The 21,230-nt window shown below is 40.3% G+C and overlaps 1 protein-coding gene across 3 annotated transcripts in view; it reads right to left on the bottom strand.

Moving 5' to 3' along the window:
* Positions 1-2,236, bottom strand: part of LOC112453596 (irregular chiasm C-roughest protein-like) — a 118,029-nt gene extending 115,793 nt beyond the window's left edge. For all 3 annotated transcript variants that reach the window (XM_025014425.1, XM_025014427.1, XM_025014426.1), the window contains exon 1: positions 1,547-2,236. In XM_025014425.1, coding sequence (XP_024870193.1) covers positions 1,547-1,668 — 122 coding nt within the window. In that variant the 5' untranslated portion in view covers positions 1,669-2,236. The remainder of the gene's footprint in view (positions 1-1,546) is intronic.
* Positions 2,237-21,230: the final 18,994 nt, after the last annotated feature.

Here is a 21,230-nt window from a genome sequence, read left to right as displayed (position 1 = left end):
CTCTCTACGCGATATTTCATGTAAACGCGTAAGATATCGGAAAAAAATTGCAAGATCCTGTTCCTACATAAGATAAAGTGCAAAAATGTATCTAGAATTATATACAATATTTATAAAAGGCGCGAAATCCTCGATGTACTTAAACACCATAATAAGATAAGGGTTAATCTCGATACGTGCAGACGGGGGCACGCATTGCGCGAGAGGTCACGTATGAATGGCTCGCATTTTCCTCGTGTCTGATCCACTTGCCGAAATTCTCGCGAAAAGTCTCGCAACGCGATGCTAAAATCGTATATCGCGACAAGTGCGGAATATTGATCTCGTGAATATTTTAAGTCGTCGAACGTACACACGCGCATACACACACGCGCGCGCGCGCGCGCTACGAACGCGGAAACCGTTGTCACTGGAATCCCCATAGATTATTCTGCATTGTGGCAAATGCGAGTAGCGTCGCACGCATGTGCATATGTATAATGTATATACGTGACGAACGTTTACATGGTTTAGATTTACCAAGTTGGTACGGGGATTCAAAAGTGAGTATTCTCGCGATACTCTCGTGTTTAATTATGAAACGACGAGATGCTAAATTTACCTAGAAGAATAATAGCCGTATGCGTACGATAGCCGTACAATTCTTCGTTAATTTTCACGGTTCATTGGATGTTTAGCTTACATTTAGCAATTACGGTACGGTAATTAAAAAGTCATTTCTTATTCGAAGCCGCGCTTCAAAGAACGCTGTATGCTCTTCCGAAAGTTTTAAAGAAAGAGGAGAAAGAATCTTTTATTTCCTCGCAATTCACTCTTACAAAGTGGAATGGACCCATTTTTATATTAGATTTGAAATAGAATATACGTATTATATTCTGTAATGCGATATACAAGAGTTTGTAATAATATCAAAAACGTGTACATGCAGCGCTTTTTGAACGGACGTTTTATGTGTATTTAAATTTATGTGTTTAACTGACACGGCCGAGTATTTGATATTTAAAGTACATGGCATGCAATATGCACAAGTAGATTTTATAACATAAATTGATGATCTTTCATCTACCTTCCAATAAAGGATTAGCTACTGTAGCAAATTTTGTAAGTCGTAAAATATGGGATAACTAACATTTTTTGCAGCGAGAGCTATAATTTAGCAATATAGTAGATAGCAAAATTTTTTTGCAATTCTTACTAAATAGCAAAAGGTTCAGCAAAACTTTAACAAAAGGTTTTGCTATTATTGAAAAATAGCTTTCGCTATAAAAAATGTTAGTTATCCCATATTTTACGATCAGATTTGCAGGATTTGCTATAGTAGATAATCCTTTTTTGTTCGTGTACTTAAACATGTGTAGTCTAAACCTCTAAACAATATCTACCTTTTTTCTTACTCCGCGAATAAAAATTCGCACGTGAGTGAACGCGTGTTTGTCCTCGTGCTTAAACTTTTCGACGTTATAAATTTCATGGCTCAAACGAGATATCAGTTAATTAAGTAATTCCGTAATATCGCAGCCTCCTTCTCAAAACGTAAGGTATGTACCTCGTTATTGCGCATCCGGTGGATTCCCTGGCATCCTCAATAGCATCGATCGCAGATCGTTGCATCCTCCGCGCTGATTCCGGAGCGAAATCCGTATTGAGCGCACTGGAGTATCCGGCCATCGTAGCTGCGATCCGTGCGAGCACTATAGCGACATATCCTTTAGGGATGAATCCGCCGTAACGTGCACCAAGGAGAACCACTGTGGGGGGGTGTATGTGTGTATGTGTGTGTATGTGTGTGTACGTATGTGTAATCCCGCACACGGCGCCTCCAACCACCCTTTTGCGGTCGAAGAAACGTATAATCCGCGGTGGTATCCCACGGGTAACTGTCACACGTGTTACACGTCGCACACACTTGGCATACGGGAGAATGCAGAGTACGGATGTCTCGCGTACGCGCGTCGCTTGCCTGTTTTCCCCGTCGCGATCACAAGCGGGCAGAGCCGGCACAATCCCTAAAGACGTATCCCCGATCCATTCGCGGAACCCGGAGTACGACACCACCGTCGGGCCTCTTTTCCCACTCACGCCAACATCATTCTACCGAACGCACCACTATAGTGTGTCCGATGTGGGTGACGCACGAGGGCTGGTATCGTCAGGACGAGATCGAAGCACCCTCGGCCGCGAGTCCTCTCGGCGGCGCGCGTCGCTCACCCCGCGGCATCACGACATGTATACTCGCGCGGCGCGGCGTCCACCGAACGCGGTCGCTCGTCGGGGGTTGAAACGAGAATCTCCAGGTGCGAAACGCGGACGCGGAGAGGCGCGAGCGACGTTCCTTCCGCACGATCGAACTCCTCGTGTCCCCGGGTCCACTCGAGGAGACAGAGTGAGAGAGAGAGAGCGAGGGAGAGAAACGAGCGCCGCGCGTTTCGACGATGCTGACGACGTTGCTGACGACGTTCGTTTCGCAGGGTAAGGGTGGCTAAAGGGGTGACGAGACGAGACGAAACGAGACTATCGCGTCGCGGATACACGTCGTATCCAACCCGCACGGCAGACAGCACGGAACTACTGGCGGTCCCTACGCGAGCGTAATTCCATCCCCACCGCGCCGACGGCCAGGTTACCCCCACGACGGCGTCGTTGCTACACGCGCCCCTTACCCCCTCCTCAATAATGGGCACGCACCGAGAGCTATCCGGAGCGTGACACACGCTTACGCTTCTGGTGGGGGCTACAGTCGCGTGGCGGCGGTACGACTCGGAGGGGATGCGAGATGAACTTGGCGGCGGTGGTGGAAGCCTCGGCAGCAGGCAGCAGCAACGGCGGCGGCGGCGGTGGCGGTGGCGGCAGCAACGGCGGCGGCGGCGGCGATGGTGGCGGTGGTGGTTAGCAACGCATGCGCACGCCACGCGTCCTACGTCGCTGCCGCTCTCGTTGCTCGTCGCTCCGACGGTGGATGCACCGCGCGGCCTCCTGAAAATCCACGACAAGTGCGTACGTACACTCGTATACGTGTACGTACGTACGCGAGCGACGCGTACAAACGAAGGCCGCGAGAGTGCAGGGACCTCTGCCTCCGCGCCGCGCTGCCACCGCTCCGTCGTCGTGCCTTCGCTCCGCGTCGCGTCGACCGCGACGAGGATGCTGGCTAAACGCAGCTACGTGACTTCTGTCCGCCGGCCGGAGGCGGGAGAACATTACGGAGCGAATTACACGGCGCATCGGAAAAGAATTCGCGCGACTTTCTCGGAGTTTTACTGCAAAAGAGATTATGAGTTATCGTACGGTATAAAGTGTAATAATACCGCCAACTCGCGTGGAATGCCGTCGCGATATCACGAGATTACGTGTATAAGGCGTCGTTTGCAGTTTCTTGCATGCGTTTTCGCGACGCCGGCGAGAATATATCATTATCTTTCACATTTAAGTGTGCTTAAGCACCGCGAATGTTAAAATTTCACCATTCACTTTTAATGACCGAATGGTGTCGGAAAGACATCGAAATTTACATTTGGTTTGAAATAAAGCGCTTGTAACTATAAATTAGGCACCTGTGGTACTCTCAGCCGTTCATTGATGTTGTTACATTGTTGTGTAATTATGTGGAATGTTAATATTAAACTCTCGACGTTTAAATGTTTAACATCCGGAGTATTTTACTCGAATGGAATTCCAATCTTGCGCTACGCTGGAATGTTATAAATACATCGCGTTTTCAGAACATTCGCAAAGAATATGTCGAAAGAAAAACGGAATGAAGCGCATCTATTTACAGAGCGTCCGTTCGTTTATCGCACAGGAAATACGTCAGGGATTGCGGAGACTGCAAACTGCAGCCAGAAGCGATGGCGATGCTGGCTTACATGCTCTTTGAACGTAGCGCGTTCTGTAAAAAGAGCTTCTGAAAATCATTGTGAAATTATGTCCAATCGTATATGGAAATGAAATAAACTCTCGTATTGCAAGGTACACAGAACGTATTTCGAGAGATGGTATTTTTTGCAGCGAATCTCGAACCAAAATCATTGCATTGTGATTAGAATTTTATGTATTTAAAGCACGGTACTACACACGCATCGGCAGAAAGAAAAATATGGGCCGCGGTCCTTTGTCGTGTTTTTCCGCGTAGCGGAGAAATTTTGCATTTCAATATAATTATTTACAAAATAACGAAATGCGTCCATGTCCATGCATATATCGCGGAATTGAAAAGAGACTCTGTAGGGCCGTGACGCGCAAATTTTCAAACAACTTCTAAAGTTTTATCTTACTCTAAATCGAGACAATCGTTCGCGTCAAGAACGAATGTTATTAAGCCAGTTTAATGGAATCTCGTGGATAGTTTCGAGTAAATCTCTCTTAGGCGTTTAATAAAGAATTTGGAGCACGAGGCAATAGGTATAGAAACGAGAGAGGAGGTGGCGTGTCCTACTCGACGCCGCCGACAATGATAACGGAACACGACAGCCCCGGCTGTTACGTGCCTCCTCGAGAAAATATCGCATCGTAATTCCGAAGCCCTACCATTGAAATTTTAATTTTGTATATCATGCTAACGACGCGCGTGTTTAGGTTTGTACGTGTAGCTTGCGCTGAATGCCTTTCTCGTCGGATATTTTCTTTCTTCGTACCGTATGTATACGTACGCTTCAATTATTCGTTAAGATATTACATCCGGCATCCGCGAACGTCTGATAAAGATTTTATCAGGTTAGCCCATATTGCGCTATGGGCAACGCGATATTCATCGAAAAAAACATATATCCACAGATTTGTTATTTCTTTTTCTTTACGAAAACGAAGTTTATGGCGGTTGATTAAAATTTGCTGCTGCAAATTTACTGCGTTACATCGGCACATTTCGCGAGTCTGCTCCGTCAAACGCGAACGTTGACGTGCGAATAATTAATTTACTTGACTGTGAGAATAAATTATGTGCGATTCTCGCTTCACTGCACGACGTTCGCGGTTCAAAAGCCTCAAAGAAAGAATTATGAAAAGAAAGCGCGTATCCTGCGCGCGATGAGCATCCTCGCGCTTTCGCGTTCGCCAGGGAACTTCGCCAGAGAATTCGGAATATGGGGCTGGAGCTTCGCGCGAGAGGCATCTCATTCGACACCACAGACGGTAATAACGAGAGCCCGACGGCGCGAGGTTACGTGCTTCCTCCAGAGAATATTAATCCGTAATGCTGAACTCGGTCTGTTGAATCTTCCAGCTCCCTATATCAGGCGCTGCGGAGGCTACGGAGGAAAGCTCGCGGTAGCGAGACTCTCGCGAAACAGAAACTTTTGCGGCAATCCAAATACCGTTGCTTGTCCGTGGCCAACTCGAATGGAATTTGCCTCACTTGCGATTTTTTGATTATTTCTTTTTCGATAACGATCGTATCCTCTCAAAGAAACGACGTGAGTGCGTGCAAGGATAAATTGATGATGAGAGATGGCTATACGAAAAAAAATGCTACAGCGATGTCGGCGTAAATACTATGTACAGTGCACTTGACTGCACTGACCGAACTCTCTTTGTTTGCTCGTTCGTTCGTTCATTCGTTCGTTCGGATTGTACGGATGCGCTTTTTCATGCACCGACCATACTCGGAGCAGGTGCAGGACCGGACAGAAGGGCGAACGACCGAACGAATCCGGTTCGGGATACGCAGCACTAGGCGAACTCCCTTCCTCGTTCGCGTATAATGTGGGACTAGCTTAAACTGGTTATCGTAATAAGAAGAGAGTTCATTCTTCGCTAATAGAAGCGGACGGTGGGAACAAACTTTTACTTTTGATGTACTCGGGAAGAAATTGCTCGGATAAACGGACCCATAGGTCGTTTTCAATTAAATGAATATTACATTAATTAAATATCAAGTAATATCAATATTGCCACTATCATATAATAACTCGCATAATCAACATTGCAATTGCATACCTAATTATTCCATTAAGTTGATATTAGTTTATAATAACTTTGTTTTATTATTTAATTATTAATTGCAAAGTAAGAAAAATGTAAAGGAAATGCAATCTAATATGCGTCATATATATGTCGCATTAGATCGAATATATATTTTTGCATTGATATACATGTCAGTGCGACAAAGCCTTTTAAGACGCCAAAAATCGTATCCACCCTACAAGTGATCAAACCACGACTGTTTGAGGTAGCAAACCAATGAACCGTGTGAAATTTCACGTAATTATCCGGAAGTAATGCCGTCGGGGAGCGTAACGCCTCCACAGTCACTGTTAGCTTAATCGAGATGGTTTCCTTTTTTAATTCCGCGTAATGTCTGCTCCGGGAACCAACCTCTTTCCGAAGTTACAACGAGAAAACTCGCATTAGCAGAACGATAGGCTGTAGACACGGTGTACGCACAGCGTCTTTTGTGAAATTATCGCCTTTTGTAAATGTCTAAATTTTTCGTAATTTTTTTCTCTGCGCTAAACTTGAATAAATTACAACGAAAATGTACCTCGCGATTCGAGGTAATTAATTTTACTCGAGAAATGTATATTTTGCTTTGTAAAAATATCAATTTTTTTAACAGTCAATTTTTCCGAGTATTTATTGATGCATTTTAGTATAATGGAATATATAAATGCATCAAAGACTTATTTATGTTATTTATATTATCAATTTTCTTTATTTTATTTTATTTTGGGTTATTTTATGCATTAATTTAAAAATTATTTCATGTTATAACGTCCAAGTTATTTCTTCCTTTTATATTTAAAAGGAAGAAAAAGGTTTTAGAAAGAAAGACTTTAGATTTTTCTCGAGAAATTTTAATCAGAATTCTTTGTTACTTTGAGTTTTCTTTCAAAACATAATAAGCCCTATTGTTCTTAGGAAATTGATTCTCGTTAAAATTTGTACGCGTAATCATGCTGAAATATAAATATTAACCGTGCTATATTTCGAATTTTGGTCATCCATATATTTTTGACCGGTATTTACATTGTTTCATAAATTTTGTCTGATTAATGAAACGGATTATTGTGTTTTCCTTGAAAATAAAGTATTTGCAGAATTGCATACATTACGATATCCACGATCCAATCTCGCTGATCATTCATTCATTTAGAAGTTTTCGTAAATAGACGTTTCGCAAAATTGCCATAATATATGTATATATCTCGATATGTTAGCGCAAAATGTGTCATCGCGAATTATATGTTTATTCGCGAGCGTTGTTCGATTCGCAAACAAAAGAATAAGGATCAAAATACGTTTCCCACGTCGGCCATTCGAAGCTGACTTTAAAGCAGCTTTTTATACGATTTATCTAGTATTGGAAAGACATTGGCATCTCTTACAGCTTCCTCGGATGTATGTGTTCCTGATGATCCATTTATAACTGCTGCGAAGGCTATATACTTGATCGAAAATGCGTTGGCGTCCACATGTGTAATTGAAAATGAAAAGATCTATCATCTGATACGTCATAAGAAAGATTAGACCCCGATGAGATATCGTAGATATTACTTCCGCAAAAATTTTCTTACTCGTATTTCATGATTACTCAAAATCTTTGTCATATGATAAAGTAAAACAGCAAGTTTGTCTTTCAATTTATCATCTTTTTACTTTCCTACATAAATCAAGAATCACTCTTTTTTTTATGGAAATCTTTGTGTAAAAAGTATTCGGCGAGTAACTAAGTGGCAAGCGAGATGGGAAACTTTTTTAAAGAACGTTTGAAGCAATGGAAGTAAATTTTCCGCTTAGAAGTCGGACAAATTCCGGGTTACACCCTCGGCGTCACTTTATTTGAAAGGAGGACGGAACAAACGGCGAGCGTGGTGTGGTCAGAGAGTGGCGCACAGATTTTTGCCGGCCGCGCGCGTCGAGATAGCATCGCGACATATTTGCCTAGCAAAAGCTTCGGAGCGAAAGAGGGTAGGTGGTAGGAGGAGAGAGAGTCAAAAACAGAATGGACATATTGCCACAATGGCATTGCGCCAGCCCGTGTTTCTGCAAGATATCTGGAGAGCGTAAATTGAATCGTGTACTGACCGACGATAAATCCGAAAGAGGCGCGTGTGCGATATTTTCATCCAATTTCCATCGGGTCTCTCACGTTTAAATAACGTTTCTCGTACAGGGAGGTACCCCATGGTATTTATACATTTGCGTTATATATATTCACGCGTGCGGAATTATCGACCAAATAGAAACACGATGACAGCGACAGCCATCTCAGCGACATAGATTGAACGTACAATAGCATATAGGAAGGAGAGGGAGATGTATTGCCCGATACAGATCCGAATGCAGTGACCCAATCACACGTTCAACATGGCACATTCATGAAATAATTTCCGCCTCTTTGACCGGAATATTAGTAGCCGGATATTCAATGGCGTATGCTCATAACTCTATTTAACGCGTTTCATTCAATGCGGCGCATATCGGGAATAATAAAATCCACGCATACGAAGTTAGGCCGGCGCGGCGGCTTAATTAAGCTTGACGCGAACTTAACTGGACGAAACATCGTCGAGTATACTAAATACAATTTCCGAGAATCGATCATATGATATTACAGACCTGTTTAATTTTCCGTTTGTGTACAAAATGAACGAGTCTGGGTCCAATGCAACCGATGCGATTCATAATGGCTTTCATATATTGTTTGTTTTAGTGACTTTAATTACCTGTCTCATCAATCCTATCTTTACTCTATTATCCCCCCATGGATAAGACATCTAGGCCGGTAATTCGAGAACTTGGAAAGACGAACCGGTATTGATATTAGTTACGGAGTAGCTTTTAGACACCAGGAACGTTATCCGTATAGATTCACGGCCTTATTTTCGCTCGAATTATTATTTTTACGACAATGTTACAACGAAAAGGGATGAAACATCGAAGGAATAAAAATTATTTCATAAAGAGATGGAGTACAAATTTCTTTCTTTTGTGACGCGCGGATGATTACCAAGATTCTAAGTGTAACTATATGCAGGTGAGCGCGCCGAGGACGTTTTAAGCTTCTCCGTATTTCCTTGAATCCCTTGATTCCATTGCTCTCTCCTCTTCTATTTTTTTTCTTCGTTTCTTTATTCCCGACCCCAACTAGATCTTTTTCCTCTTTTTTTTTTCATTTCTTTTTCTGCGCCGGCAGCGCGCTTTCAAAGAAATATCAATTTGTTGAATTATTACGCTTCAAAGCGACGGCCTCGCCGCCTCTCGGATTTTATGCACGCACGTTCGCGAAATGTATCCCTGTGTGTAATCGATTACGAGATATATTTCGAATTAACTGTTCAAATATTTTATATAATTAAAAGCTAATGTATAAGTGCTCGTGTTTACAAAATCGTTATTTTATGCATATGTGCCCTGAAGTGAACGTGCTCTAATTCCTCACGCTAATAATATAATAATTATAGAATGAAATATATTTGCATACACTCTATACATAATACGCTCACGTATCATGCAAAATATATGCAAAAGATATTTTTTTCATGAAATTATAAAAAGAAAATACGAAATGAGACGAATACGACAGCTATATGGATAGTTAGATAACATTCATTAGATCGAGTTAAAATCGATAAAAACGCATAAAAATTTGCCGCACTACTCGATCACTCTATTAGTTTGGACGTTATCGCAACGCGATCGATCTTGTCGAAGAGTTTTCCGCGGCGTTTTTTAACTCGCGAATTAACAGCGGTACCGATTATACGATCCATTTACGTCCCGTTTCCACGTCGACAAAAGCGGCGGGCTGTTTCCGAGGGTGCGGAGTCCTATTTTCCACTCTTCCTTCTTCGAGGTATACGCGGCGTTGGTTGCCTTCGGAATATTATCATTGGACTATACCGTCGCTTCCATTATCTACCACGCTACAACTACTCGAAGCTGGCCGTACCATTAAACTACGGAGGTCAATTTGTCCCCGCGCGCCACTCGACCTTGTATTACGTTCGGCTTACAGTTGGAGAATAACGCGGCCCCGGAATCTAATCTCTTCGTTCACGCGTGTGATTACGCTAGGTCGTATTAACCTTTCATTAGTACGACGAGATGTGATGAGTTTAAAACATTTACTTAAAGATGTGATTATTTAATAATTCGTAGTAATACAATTTAAATTAAAGACAATTAAATATCTAATTGGCTTCGCGCGCCAGGTATACTTAATTATTAATGAAACTTAATTTCGCTATAATTTTATGAAAGATACATATATATATACATATATTATATATATATATATGTACTTTCGCGCAGAAACAAAATTATTCTCAAAACTTTGTCACACCTCGTGTACATATATGTATATATTGAAAACGCTTTAACATAACAAAAAACTAATGAGAAAAATAATCTATTTCCTATATATTTATCTCGTTCATCTTGACCATTTTTATGTAGCATCGCTCTTGACATCGCTTTTTAATGCACGTAGATGGGGTTTGATCCCTATTAATTTCATAGAATAATGCGCGTTACACGCGAGCGTGCCGCAGTCTCAGGGTGAGAGGGGGAGTGGGAAGGGGATAAAAGGCTCGTGGAAAAGCCGAAGGCAGAAAAGAGATGGAAAACGACCTAACTCGTTCCTCTCTGTGGTCCGTTTTAATTTTCCGCGCTTTGCCTCTGAACCGTTCAACGCTTTACAACCTGCTCCACTGCCTACCCACTTTCTTGTCCGTCCTCTTCCCCATTTCCGCGGCGATCAAAGGGCCACGATGCCGTTCTACGAAGAGATCGACCGCGCATCGATACGTTCGATATCTCAACCGTCGATAGTCTCGTGCGAGAGTTGCAGAAACGAAGCGTCAGAAGCACGCTTATTACTCAATGCCGCGTCAATTTACGTGCCGATAGTTTCATCAAACGAGAAGAAAACAGAAAGGAAAATTAGAGAGCCTATTTGTGAAATTATAGTTACGCAACGATATTAAGCACAAATAAGTGGGCTCCAATTTAATGCGCCTGCGAGAATCGTAATTTGTATTGTATAATTTGTATTGTAATACACTTGCATGGATTTAATGCGCATCGCAATCATTAATCATGAATTAGACGTGACGCGTACGGTTGAATTTAATTTACTTATATGGTGGGTTAACATTCATTTTTCCATTCGGAAATCCGTAACTTTACCTACATATTAAGAAAAAGTACTGAAAAAAAGAGAAGAATCTCTATTATTTCTTATTAATTTCCACAGATTGCGTATAATACGTCAAGTACCAAATGCAAATAAATATTCCTGCATGCTTATTATATTTCTGATACGTTCGGAATTACGTTTAATACACCGCATTAAAAATTATTTCAATATGACTGATTTTAACATAGCTTAATTATGAAATAATCTATTTTTAAAAATTCTTCCGCGACGAACTTTTATCTTATTTCAATTGATATAAAATTAAATTAATAAATATTGACGGGTGAATTATGAAAGATTGTGATAAAATCGAAAATGTGTTAATAAAAATAAATACAACTATTAATTATTGGTGTGTTTTTTGTTAAATAAGTGAGTTGAAATATATCACTAAAATATTTCCAATTTTTTTATTTATTTAGCTACATCTGAATGAATTTATTTCGTCGTCTCAGAATATTTGACGCACTATAAAAGAAGTCGTGACAATTATCTAATCGTGTGGGACGAGAGTAACAAATTATTCGTAACGAAAGATCGCGCATTTAGCATTTCACCGTATCTGCCACTACCATGTCTCGAGGGATAATGAAACAACAATACAAATGGCTCGCGTCTCCGTTTGTTGACTCCAAATCTCGGCGCTTAATCATAAACAAGTGATTGAGTCTACACAACGTTCTATACCTACAGCCTATGTCGCACGAGACTCAAGCGAGCGCGCGTTTACTCCTCTGCTCGTAATTGTTCCTAAATAATCGATTGTCGGGATTTGCGATTGATTAACTCTCGCAATTAAATCATAAGTGTATCGAGGCTCTTTATCGATATTTAATTTCTCGAAATTGGCATTGCTCGCGGGGATGCGGGGATATAGAAATCATAAATCTCGTTGTGACATTTACAGGCAATTATTACTTCTTTGACGATATCTCGTTTGGATATATCTCGCCATCGCGCGTTGAATTTTTCGCTTAATTAAACGTAATTTGCCGCATCATTGTCAGATTGAGAGGTGCGGAGTAATTCACGAATCGTCGAATTATACGATTCAAGTTACAGAAGGCCTTGATAATCGCCAATTATTCGTTCATTAATAATACCTGTGTTTCTCGCGAGATTTATACGTTTCGTGTTTACCGCGCGTGTAATACTAAATTTCAATTATATATTTTTGGATGATCTATCGAGCGTAATAAAGCATCGCGTGCGATTAACTTCGGGAGTATCCTGCAAAGACCCGTACAATTGCCGTATTCTATAATGATTAATGCGCGATCGTAATTAACGGTATTTTCACGAGCGAATGAGTGCGACAATGGAACCTGAGAGGAAGAGGAGAACCTAGGAAACATTGGGCAAAATGACGGAACAATCAAGAATCGACTTTCTCTCGAACATTATGATTATTTATTAGGTTGGTGCTGATAAAAGTCAGCCCCCAGTTACACTCCAAAAAACCATATTTTTTAAATTATTTATTAAAAAATCCGACATTTTATATGTACCAACCTAATAATTAAATTATTTTTTTTATTATTTAAATAAAAATGAAAATTTTTATTTGTCAAATTATATAAAAGTCGACATAAATTTGTTTAAAAATTATATTGTTATTATATTTAAATAGTTCCTACTTTAAAACAACAAATAGAAAATTCAGTCCACGTAAAAATTATTTTAAAAATTATATTGAATACTTGTTATTATATTGAATACTATTATATAATTTTATATATATTGATCAATTTATTAAATGCCATACTACTCTCTCCATTCGACGCTCGTTTTTTCGTAATGTAAAGTGTGCTATTGAATATATGCGGTTATTTTACTTCCACGACGAGAATCGGCAAATAAGAAAAATATTGACACAGGCTATTCCGCAAATCATCACGTTATCTCTCGAAACGCGATCGTTTTTTACGAACAAATAATTACTATCAGTCCACACGACCAATTAACATTCGTGATTTATTCGTAATAATAATACGTTAAATTCGTAACGGACCTGTTATGAAGCGCTCGACGGTTTACGACGCGTCACGATGTTTCAACGTTTATTTTGTTTACATTCGCGCGGCGTGATTCGAGCCGGCAGTCAGTCGCGGTAACACCGCACCGCGCCGCGCGCCGGAGCGTTGTTCTTTCTCGAGACACGGACGCGACAAGTACTCTCGGAGAGACGATCTTTCGTTACGAATAATTTCTGATATCATCCCGTATAGATATCTTGCGACTGGTATATGACTCTCATTATTTAACGATCGTTATTTCGCGACGTATTTCGTTACATATAAACTGTATCTTACATTCGAGCAAGCAAGTATATGCGCGAATGCGAACTGTCCCGCGAATCGTCGCAATTATCTCTCGAAACGCGATCGTTCCTTACGAAAGTGAATCAACTCCGAATCGAGTACAATCACGATCGTAATGTACATCTGTCCGTGTAACATAAATTCGACGTTTGTACATCGATAATGCAAGGCGCGTATTTCTAAGAATCACGCAATTCCACTTCGCGCGTATTTGTCTTTAATTTTAACTCTTATACGTTTATTCACTTGGCTTGCAACACGGAATAATAATCGCATTAAAAATCGCGAGAGTATATATTATTTTTTTAGCAACAGGTGCAGCGTCGCCGCGGATGGCGTGTTAAAGTTGGCCGCGCGATTTTTGTATTGCCTTCATTTCATACATTGCGTTAATTTCTCAGACGTCACAGTTTCGTGCGATTCCGCTTTTCTTATCTTACCTTCTATCGTCGAAAAATATTTCGTACAATTAACATCGGGAACGTCGTTGTGTAATTAGTGCGCGAGCTTAATTAACAGTATTTCTACGAGTGAGTGATGTGTGAATGCAACGAAGGAATCTGTAAGGATGAGAAAACCTGGATGAGGCATCGGGCGACGGCGGAGCAACCGTAAAGTGAATAATTTATTTTGTACATATATTATTTATTTTTTGCGATATATCAGTTATTTATCGCTATTTATTTGAATCATTTACTCGGATAATTTAAGTACAGATTAGACGAAGAGTAATTAATTTTTTAAAATCTTATAAAAGCTTAAAAAAGAACTTTTTTGGACTATAATTATTTTGGTAAATAGCTATGAAAGAATTCGGTGCGTGCAATAATCTTTTGTTTAAATATAAGTTATAATTCAGTGCTGCGCTTGGTAATAACTTGTAATAACTTGTATGTTATCTTTATGTTACAGTTCAACGTAGTTCACAACGCAGTCTAAAACTCCGCTGCTGCGCATCATATCGGTGAATATTATATTATCTTTAATCTTAATTCGAGGGAATGAATCAAATATACATAAGAGAGATGTACGCAGGTATAGGAAGTACAAGAGAGAATGTTACAGATAAATACAACATCTCGTAGATTCATTATCTTTAAAGGGGCTAATACGAAACTACTATACGTTTACATAATCATAAATTGAGCTATTGTGTGTATAACGATGCATATATGCAAATTTATGAAAGATAGCTTATTATCGATGAATTGTTTACTGATTTCATCATTTATCAGGACATTTTGCTATCTCGTATGACAAAATATTAATTACGAGTTTACCTAAAATTTATATTATAGAACAATTAAATATAAATTTAAAAATATAATGAATATTTTATAAATAAAATATTTAATTATATGTATTCTAATAGTTCGCCACATTTGTACTAATCTTGAATAGCTTATTCATTTATATTTATTGGTAAGTTGGCTGTACTTGAAATGAAATAGAAGCACATGAGATACAATCAATTATTCGGCACGAGAGACAGAGTTCTTTATAAATAGATTATCTCAAAGTAGATATACAATATTATATTAGACAGTCAGTTATTTTAATTATACTTGACATTGGGATATAATATAACTTCTAATATATTAGAAATAACCCCGATAACTTATTCGCGATAAATAAAAATATTTACAACTTTAATCGTTTATAAATCAGAGACTATCATAATCTCGACATTTTCGTATTATAATTTTTAATTAATTTTTAGAATGCGTTTTTAAAATAGGATAGCTATTTTAATATAGTATATGATATTTTCGAGGAAGAAAAAGTCTTAGGTTGCCTTATGCATTATATATTATATATGAACACGATTCGCGAGAAACCGTAAAAACAATTGGAATACGAGCACTTCCGACCGCACATTCTGATCGTGGAACTATCGACGTGCATATACTCCGATGCACTCCGCGCCATTTGGTCGAGGGACCGTTTCTCGGGCCGTAAAGCAGAAGGAACCGAAAGCATATTGAGGACTCGTTAGGAGAATCGCCGTAGTGTCGTCGAGTGCTCGTACGACGTACGACGACGATCAATCACAATTTTCCACGTCTCTCGTCGATGCGTGGCCGTATACGTAGGCACGTCCTGGCCCGGAGACTAAGGGGGTCGTTGAACCGTTTCCACGACGTGCTACATCCAAAAATACATGAGAATTGGAGTGAAGCGGCCCGTGGCCGTGCGCTTAGAAACGTAAACGGACGACGTGAAGAGATAAAGGGACTGCAGCCAGATCACAGAAGGCTGCGGAGGGCCGGTGGAGAGAAACAGGGTGGAAAAGGGATATACGCTGTTAAAGAGAAATGCAGACGGACACGGAGATAGGGAGAGAAGCAGCGAAGGCGGAGAAGCGGTATTCCGATGTTGACAATGGGATAGACGGAGGTACGGGAGACACGGCAAAATTTGGAAGCGAGAAAAAGCGAGAAGACAGAGATAGGAAGTGGAAGACGTGGACGAGAGGAGAGGCGGAAGAAAGAATACAATGCGAGAGCGAGAGAACCTGGGGTGACAAACAGTGGACCGTACTCAGCCAGCAGGGCAACGCTGGTAGATGAATATATATCGCGATCTCTCTCTCTCTCTTTTTTTCTCTCTCTCGGAGTCGGGAATTACTCTTCTCTCATCTATTCTCTCCACGCGGTTATTACAGGCAGCGTGCTGCTACTTTCGGATAAAAAGCAGGATGACGCAAAGAGAGATGACTTAAAAGTTTCGAACAGAAAAGGGGGCCGATCGAAAACACGCGAATACTTCGCGCTCGGGTTTACCCCGCGCTTATATTGAATCCCCCTCGGTTATTCTGAATAAGGCAATGACAAAAGTTTGAGACTTTGTTTGCTGAAGAGTAAAATTTTTTTTTCGCTAATTAGGATCTTTGAATTTCGCGCGTTGATAATTCAACGGAATATGCAATTTTATACAATACCCTTTTCTTTGCGTACTTTCACACAAATATTTTTCCATTCGGGATTTTTTCAGTCCAGAACGCGAAAATAATCTCGCACGTATCAATTTGCAAGAATATATTTTTAAATTCATTATTCGTGATGTATTCTAGTCTTTTTTTAGATACACCAACATTTCTCATGCTAACAACGTATCGAATATAGTGAGCCATTATTAACGCGCTATGTTTCCATATTTTTAATGTCCTTTCTAAAAGTTCTGTTTTAGCCAAACTTAAATTTAGATTTGAGAATGTTGGTGAGGAAAGAAAGGTTTGTCGCTTTTTGGCCAATCTCATTATAGACAATAATAGCACGATAATACGTAGATTGAATAAGATCGCCGTCTGAGAGTATAATCTCAAAAGTGATTCTTTAAATCTTTCCGCAAAAGTCTGTGCAAAGTAGAACAGATTCTTTCAAGCTATTGTTAGAAAGTTAGCAAAGAGTCGAAGAAAAACCATTTGCTTTGAGAAGAAAAAAAATTCGGTAGTAGTCGATCTCATTATTTAACGTATACTCTTTCTACATCGGAAATCAAATCCAATCCAAATAGAAGAGAGATAACGGAGATGGAAAGAGATAATATAGAGAGATAGAGTATGTATCGCAGAGATGTACCGCGTTTTGAATACATTTCGATTCCGCAGGTGTAATATATCTTGAAATGCGTCGCAATACAGGGAAGATCGAAGGGGAGAAATTACGCCCGGGTATGCCATCGTCGCGCGTAGCAATAACAACATTACGTGTGAAAATGGAGTGGCAAGGTGATGCGGGGACCGACACAGATCGTTATGCATTTGCTGCATCGTGGTGAATGTATAAGGTTGTGACGCGATCCTCGCGATGTATGAACGGATGCGGCGGTGTGTGCAAACCATTTTCATCGCATTTGCAGAATACAACGTAGTTCGATCCACTTTTTATAGAGAAATTAAAATTGAAAATATAATTCGCTGATATTCTTAAAACGAGGTTTAACTCTTACCGAGCTGTCGATTTTTGGATGGAAATTACATCGCTTGTATAACCTTTGTCTTTTGGTTTTTCCATCTTTCTGTCCCAGTACATACACGCTCTGAATAATGTAGAAAAGCCGCAACATATTGCACGAATAAACTCGGAGAGATGAAGCCATAGCGTGACACTCAAAGTAGATGGTACCATTGATTTCAAGCCGAGTTTGGTCTACTGTAGCCGCTTGAAAATTTGCGTTTACACATCTTCGCCGGGTAATTCTGCAGCTCAAAGGGGAAAGAGACTCTGTGGACTGAGTCGAAACTTTGGTTCCTGCCAGTTCAACTTAGTCTCGATGTGTCTCGAATGCATTTCGTCGTCTCGATCTTCTATCTCTCTAATGGTAACGTCTGATACAGTGATCGTCAACTTTTTCGATTATCGTACTCTAGAATTCACTTTGAGCCGTCGCCATGTCGACTCGAAGTCCTGGAAAATTCAAAGTTACCGTTGGAAAGATCCTTCCCCTACGTGCTTCGCACACTAACCATTTTTCAGCAATTGGCTTTATTCGTACACAGATTAACGTACAAACTATATTTTAAACTCTTCACATTCGCGATGTCTTAGATATATATATAAATAGCAATTTTGTTAAAGTAACTTTGTTAAAGTTTGTTATTGAGTTCCGCTTCTAGAGTGATAGAATTATCGTTCTATTTATATTGCTTACGTTTGCAAGTTTATTGCGAAAACCGTCGCGCGCAAAGTAAACGCTGGCTGTTATTTCTTCCACGAAGATGGGAATACCACGATCGGCTAACGATCGTTCTGCAACTAATGCGGTCGGGCTATAATGTCGCCGTGAAATTAGATCGCTCGCAATAAATTAAATCGTAGCGTGGACGACGGAAGGTGCAAAATGGAGACGAAGAGCGGAAAGCGACGTAGAACGCGACGCCGCCGCGCCGCCGCCGCGCCCGCGCCAGTAAAGTTCTTAACTGCGGCTCCGTAACTAAGTTGCCACCGGGCTCGTTTGAAACTTAACCGATGAATAACTGCAAAATAATCAGCTTAAATATTCATGCTCCGCGTTTGCCGTTGCTATACTTCGTCTCTTGATATCGCCAAACGATTGCTTCTCTTTTTGCACTTTAGACCCTTTCTTAGATACGACAGAAATGTGCTTCCGATATATTCATATATACAGGGTAACCCATATCTTAATCTATAAATGGATGTATTTCCAGGAGGTACTTTGAATTGAAAAAAGATATATGAGGGTTAAAGGAGATATCGAATAAAATATTTAGAGGCCACAGCAGTTTGTTTATAGCTCACTATACGTAGAATGATAATTATCTAAAGTGACAGTAATGATAATTATTTAAAGTGAGAATTAATTTCCTTTTTTCATTATCGAGAGTTCTTTATTTAATTATTAGATTTTGTTTTTTTTTTAGCGAAGCTTTCAATTCACGGCGACGAATTCAATAGCGTTGTTTTCTTTGACAATTGGAGTCTGAAAAATTCACGTGGTTTTAAAAATTAAATGTATTAACATTACGTTGTATAAAAAACACAATTTTTCGCGGTTTGACATCTATTGCTCTCATTTCGACGTCAAGTGCCCCGTTTTGTCCCATCTTTCCCTGTATCTCGCCGCGACGCGCTCAATTTGCCGCAGGATGTAATACTACCGGCGCCGGCCAAACCGTGTAGTTCGAAGGAAGATTGCAGAGGTGGAAGCCTCGTTTCCAGTGGGATACAACAACAAAGGATCCCCGGTTGAATGTAGGTACGCCTTCGCCCTCGTTGATAATTACGATATCTCCTGACGTGTACAAATCATTTCGGCCCCGTTAAACTGTCACTTTAACACCGTGTAATTCATCAGTGGGGATATATTGTATATTATGTAATTACGCGTGTGCTCACGAGTAGCACGGTATGGTGAATAGTGGCACGAAATTTGTAATGTTCCGTATGCGGAATGCGGAATAATTTACGTTTTGTCGGCCGATTAGAGACCGCGCCGCCGAGCTTTTTTCGCCGCTCGATTTAGCATACGGTTTATGATAGAGCGACTCGAACTTAACGACGCCGAACAGCGGGTTCTCCGTTTGCTTCGATTCCTCCAAGTTTTTGCGCCTCTCTCGGCTTCCTAGGAGGAGTCATTGACTGTGCCTCCGCCATTTAATATTGCCGCGGGAGTGTACAAACGGCTCGATTCCTCCTATCAGTGGCTCTCACGTCTTCTTTAGTATTTTCGCATCTTTCGGTCCCCTTGCCTCATTTATAATTGAAGAGTGAATTGACTTAAACTAATTAAAAATTATCTTAGGGATGCTCTTAGCAAAATAAAGAAAACTGTCTCAAATATTTTTCTTTATGTAGAATTTGATTATTTTTGAAGTTACAAAATTGAACGGGAATTTTTTAAATATTTATTCTTAATTTTAAATGGATTAAACATGAAAAGAATTTTGATTTAATATTTAGTTATCGGGGAACGTTTATATATTAAAAAAATTGTTTGAACTGATAGAGATTAATCGAATTTTTATTGAATTGATTGACTTTAAATTAGTCAAAGAACTTGGCAGGACATAAGTGGCCGGTTCATCGATTTATCCACGTATCAGAATTACAACGATATATTTAATGTTTGAAAACGATTTGATTAAAGTGAATTAAATCATAGTCGCAGCGTTTATCGTAGTACTGGCAGTACTGACACGATTGCCTTCGCTTCTACATATGTATACAGCAAAAGATATTCCAATCCGAGTTTGAATGTGAATATTGCTCGATTTGGTTCGCGCGCTTATTACATAGCCGCTATCGATCTCGCTTTTGTGGGAAAAATCCGGTCGGAGATAAAATCTGCAAAGTAAGTAGGGCGGAGGCACGATTTATCGTACATCAAAACCGATTAGCGATCGTAATCCGCTCCGTTTCTCCGTCTGAGATCACGGCGGTATCGCTGATGCAGCTGGATCGTTTATCACGCGAGGAGCGGTCGAGCGGATCAGTGGCTCTCATCCGTGCGGTTGTTCCCCGTATGATCTCCCCATCGCACAGAAAACCAGGGAACCGATCCTCGTCCGGTCGAGGCTGATCGTTTATCAAAGGACGATCTGATGGCGGAAGCGTTTGCGGGACTTCTCTCTCTCTTTCGAGCGATCTATCGAGGTAAAACCTCGTCGACTTCTCAAAGAAGGAAGACCGGACGCGTTGCGTATATCGTAGTAAATAATTATATAGCTTCACGCAATAATGGTCATGAGTCATTTTCGTTAATGAGGATCGCTTTCCTTCCTCCTCCCCATTTGGAGACGACAACTCGCGGTAACGAAACTAAGTTCGGCGTAGATTTATTCGCGTACGTGAGGTTTAATCAGCAAATGGATGTTACTCATGTCGTGTGACACGCCATTAGATGGTTTGAGGGATCGAATTTTTGCACGACGAAGTCGTGAGCACGATATAGGATTAGTGTGACAATTTTGCGCCGTTTATTAAGTCTTATTCAACCCGATGAAGATAATCGAGTGCGTCATCTTGCTCTCGGACAAACATGAAATTAATGTAATTTCTGTTTCCAGAATGATAAGTGTCTTATTTCGCCATTTACGTAAGTCAATTTGCTGTTGCCAGATTAAAAAATGAGGAATAAAGTGACGGTTGACTATAACTATCCCAATTAGAAAAGCTCCGAGTATCCTCGACAAGTATCTACAAACTTTAAATTGCAGGTCTGTTTAAGAGCACTTTTGCGCCATTGGCTTGAACGCGAGCTATTTCTCTCACTACTAAAACTGCAGATTTAGACTTAGATTACTTATTCCTTCT

Source organism: Temnothorax curvispinosus, unplaced genomic scaffold, assembly GCF_003070985.1.
Source record: "Temnothorax curvispinosus isolate PA1 unplaced genomic scaffold, ASM307098v1 QBEX01004532.1, whole genome shotgun sequence".
Lineage (NCBI taxonomy): Eukaryota > Metazoa > Arthropoda > Insecta > Hymenoptera > Formicidae > Temnothorax > Temnothorax curvispinosus.
The sequence above is the reverse complement of the archived record's forward strand: the minus strand, read 5'-3'. Positions and strand labels throughout refer to the sequence as shown.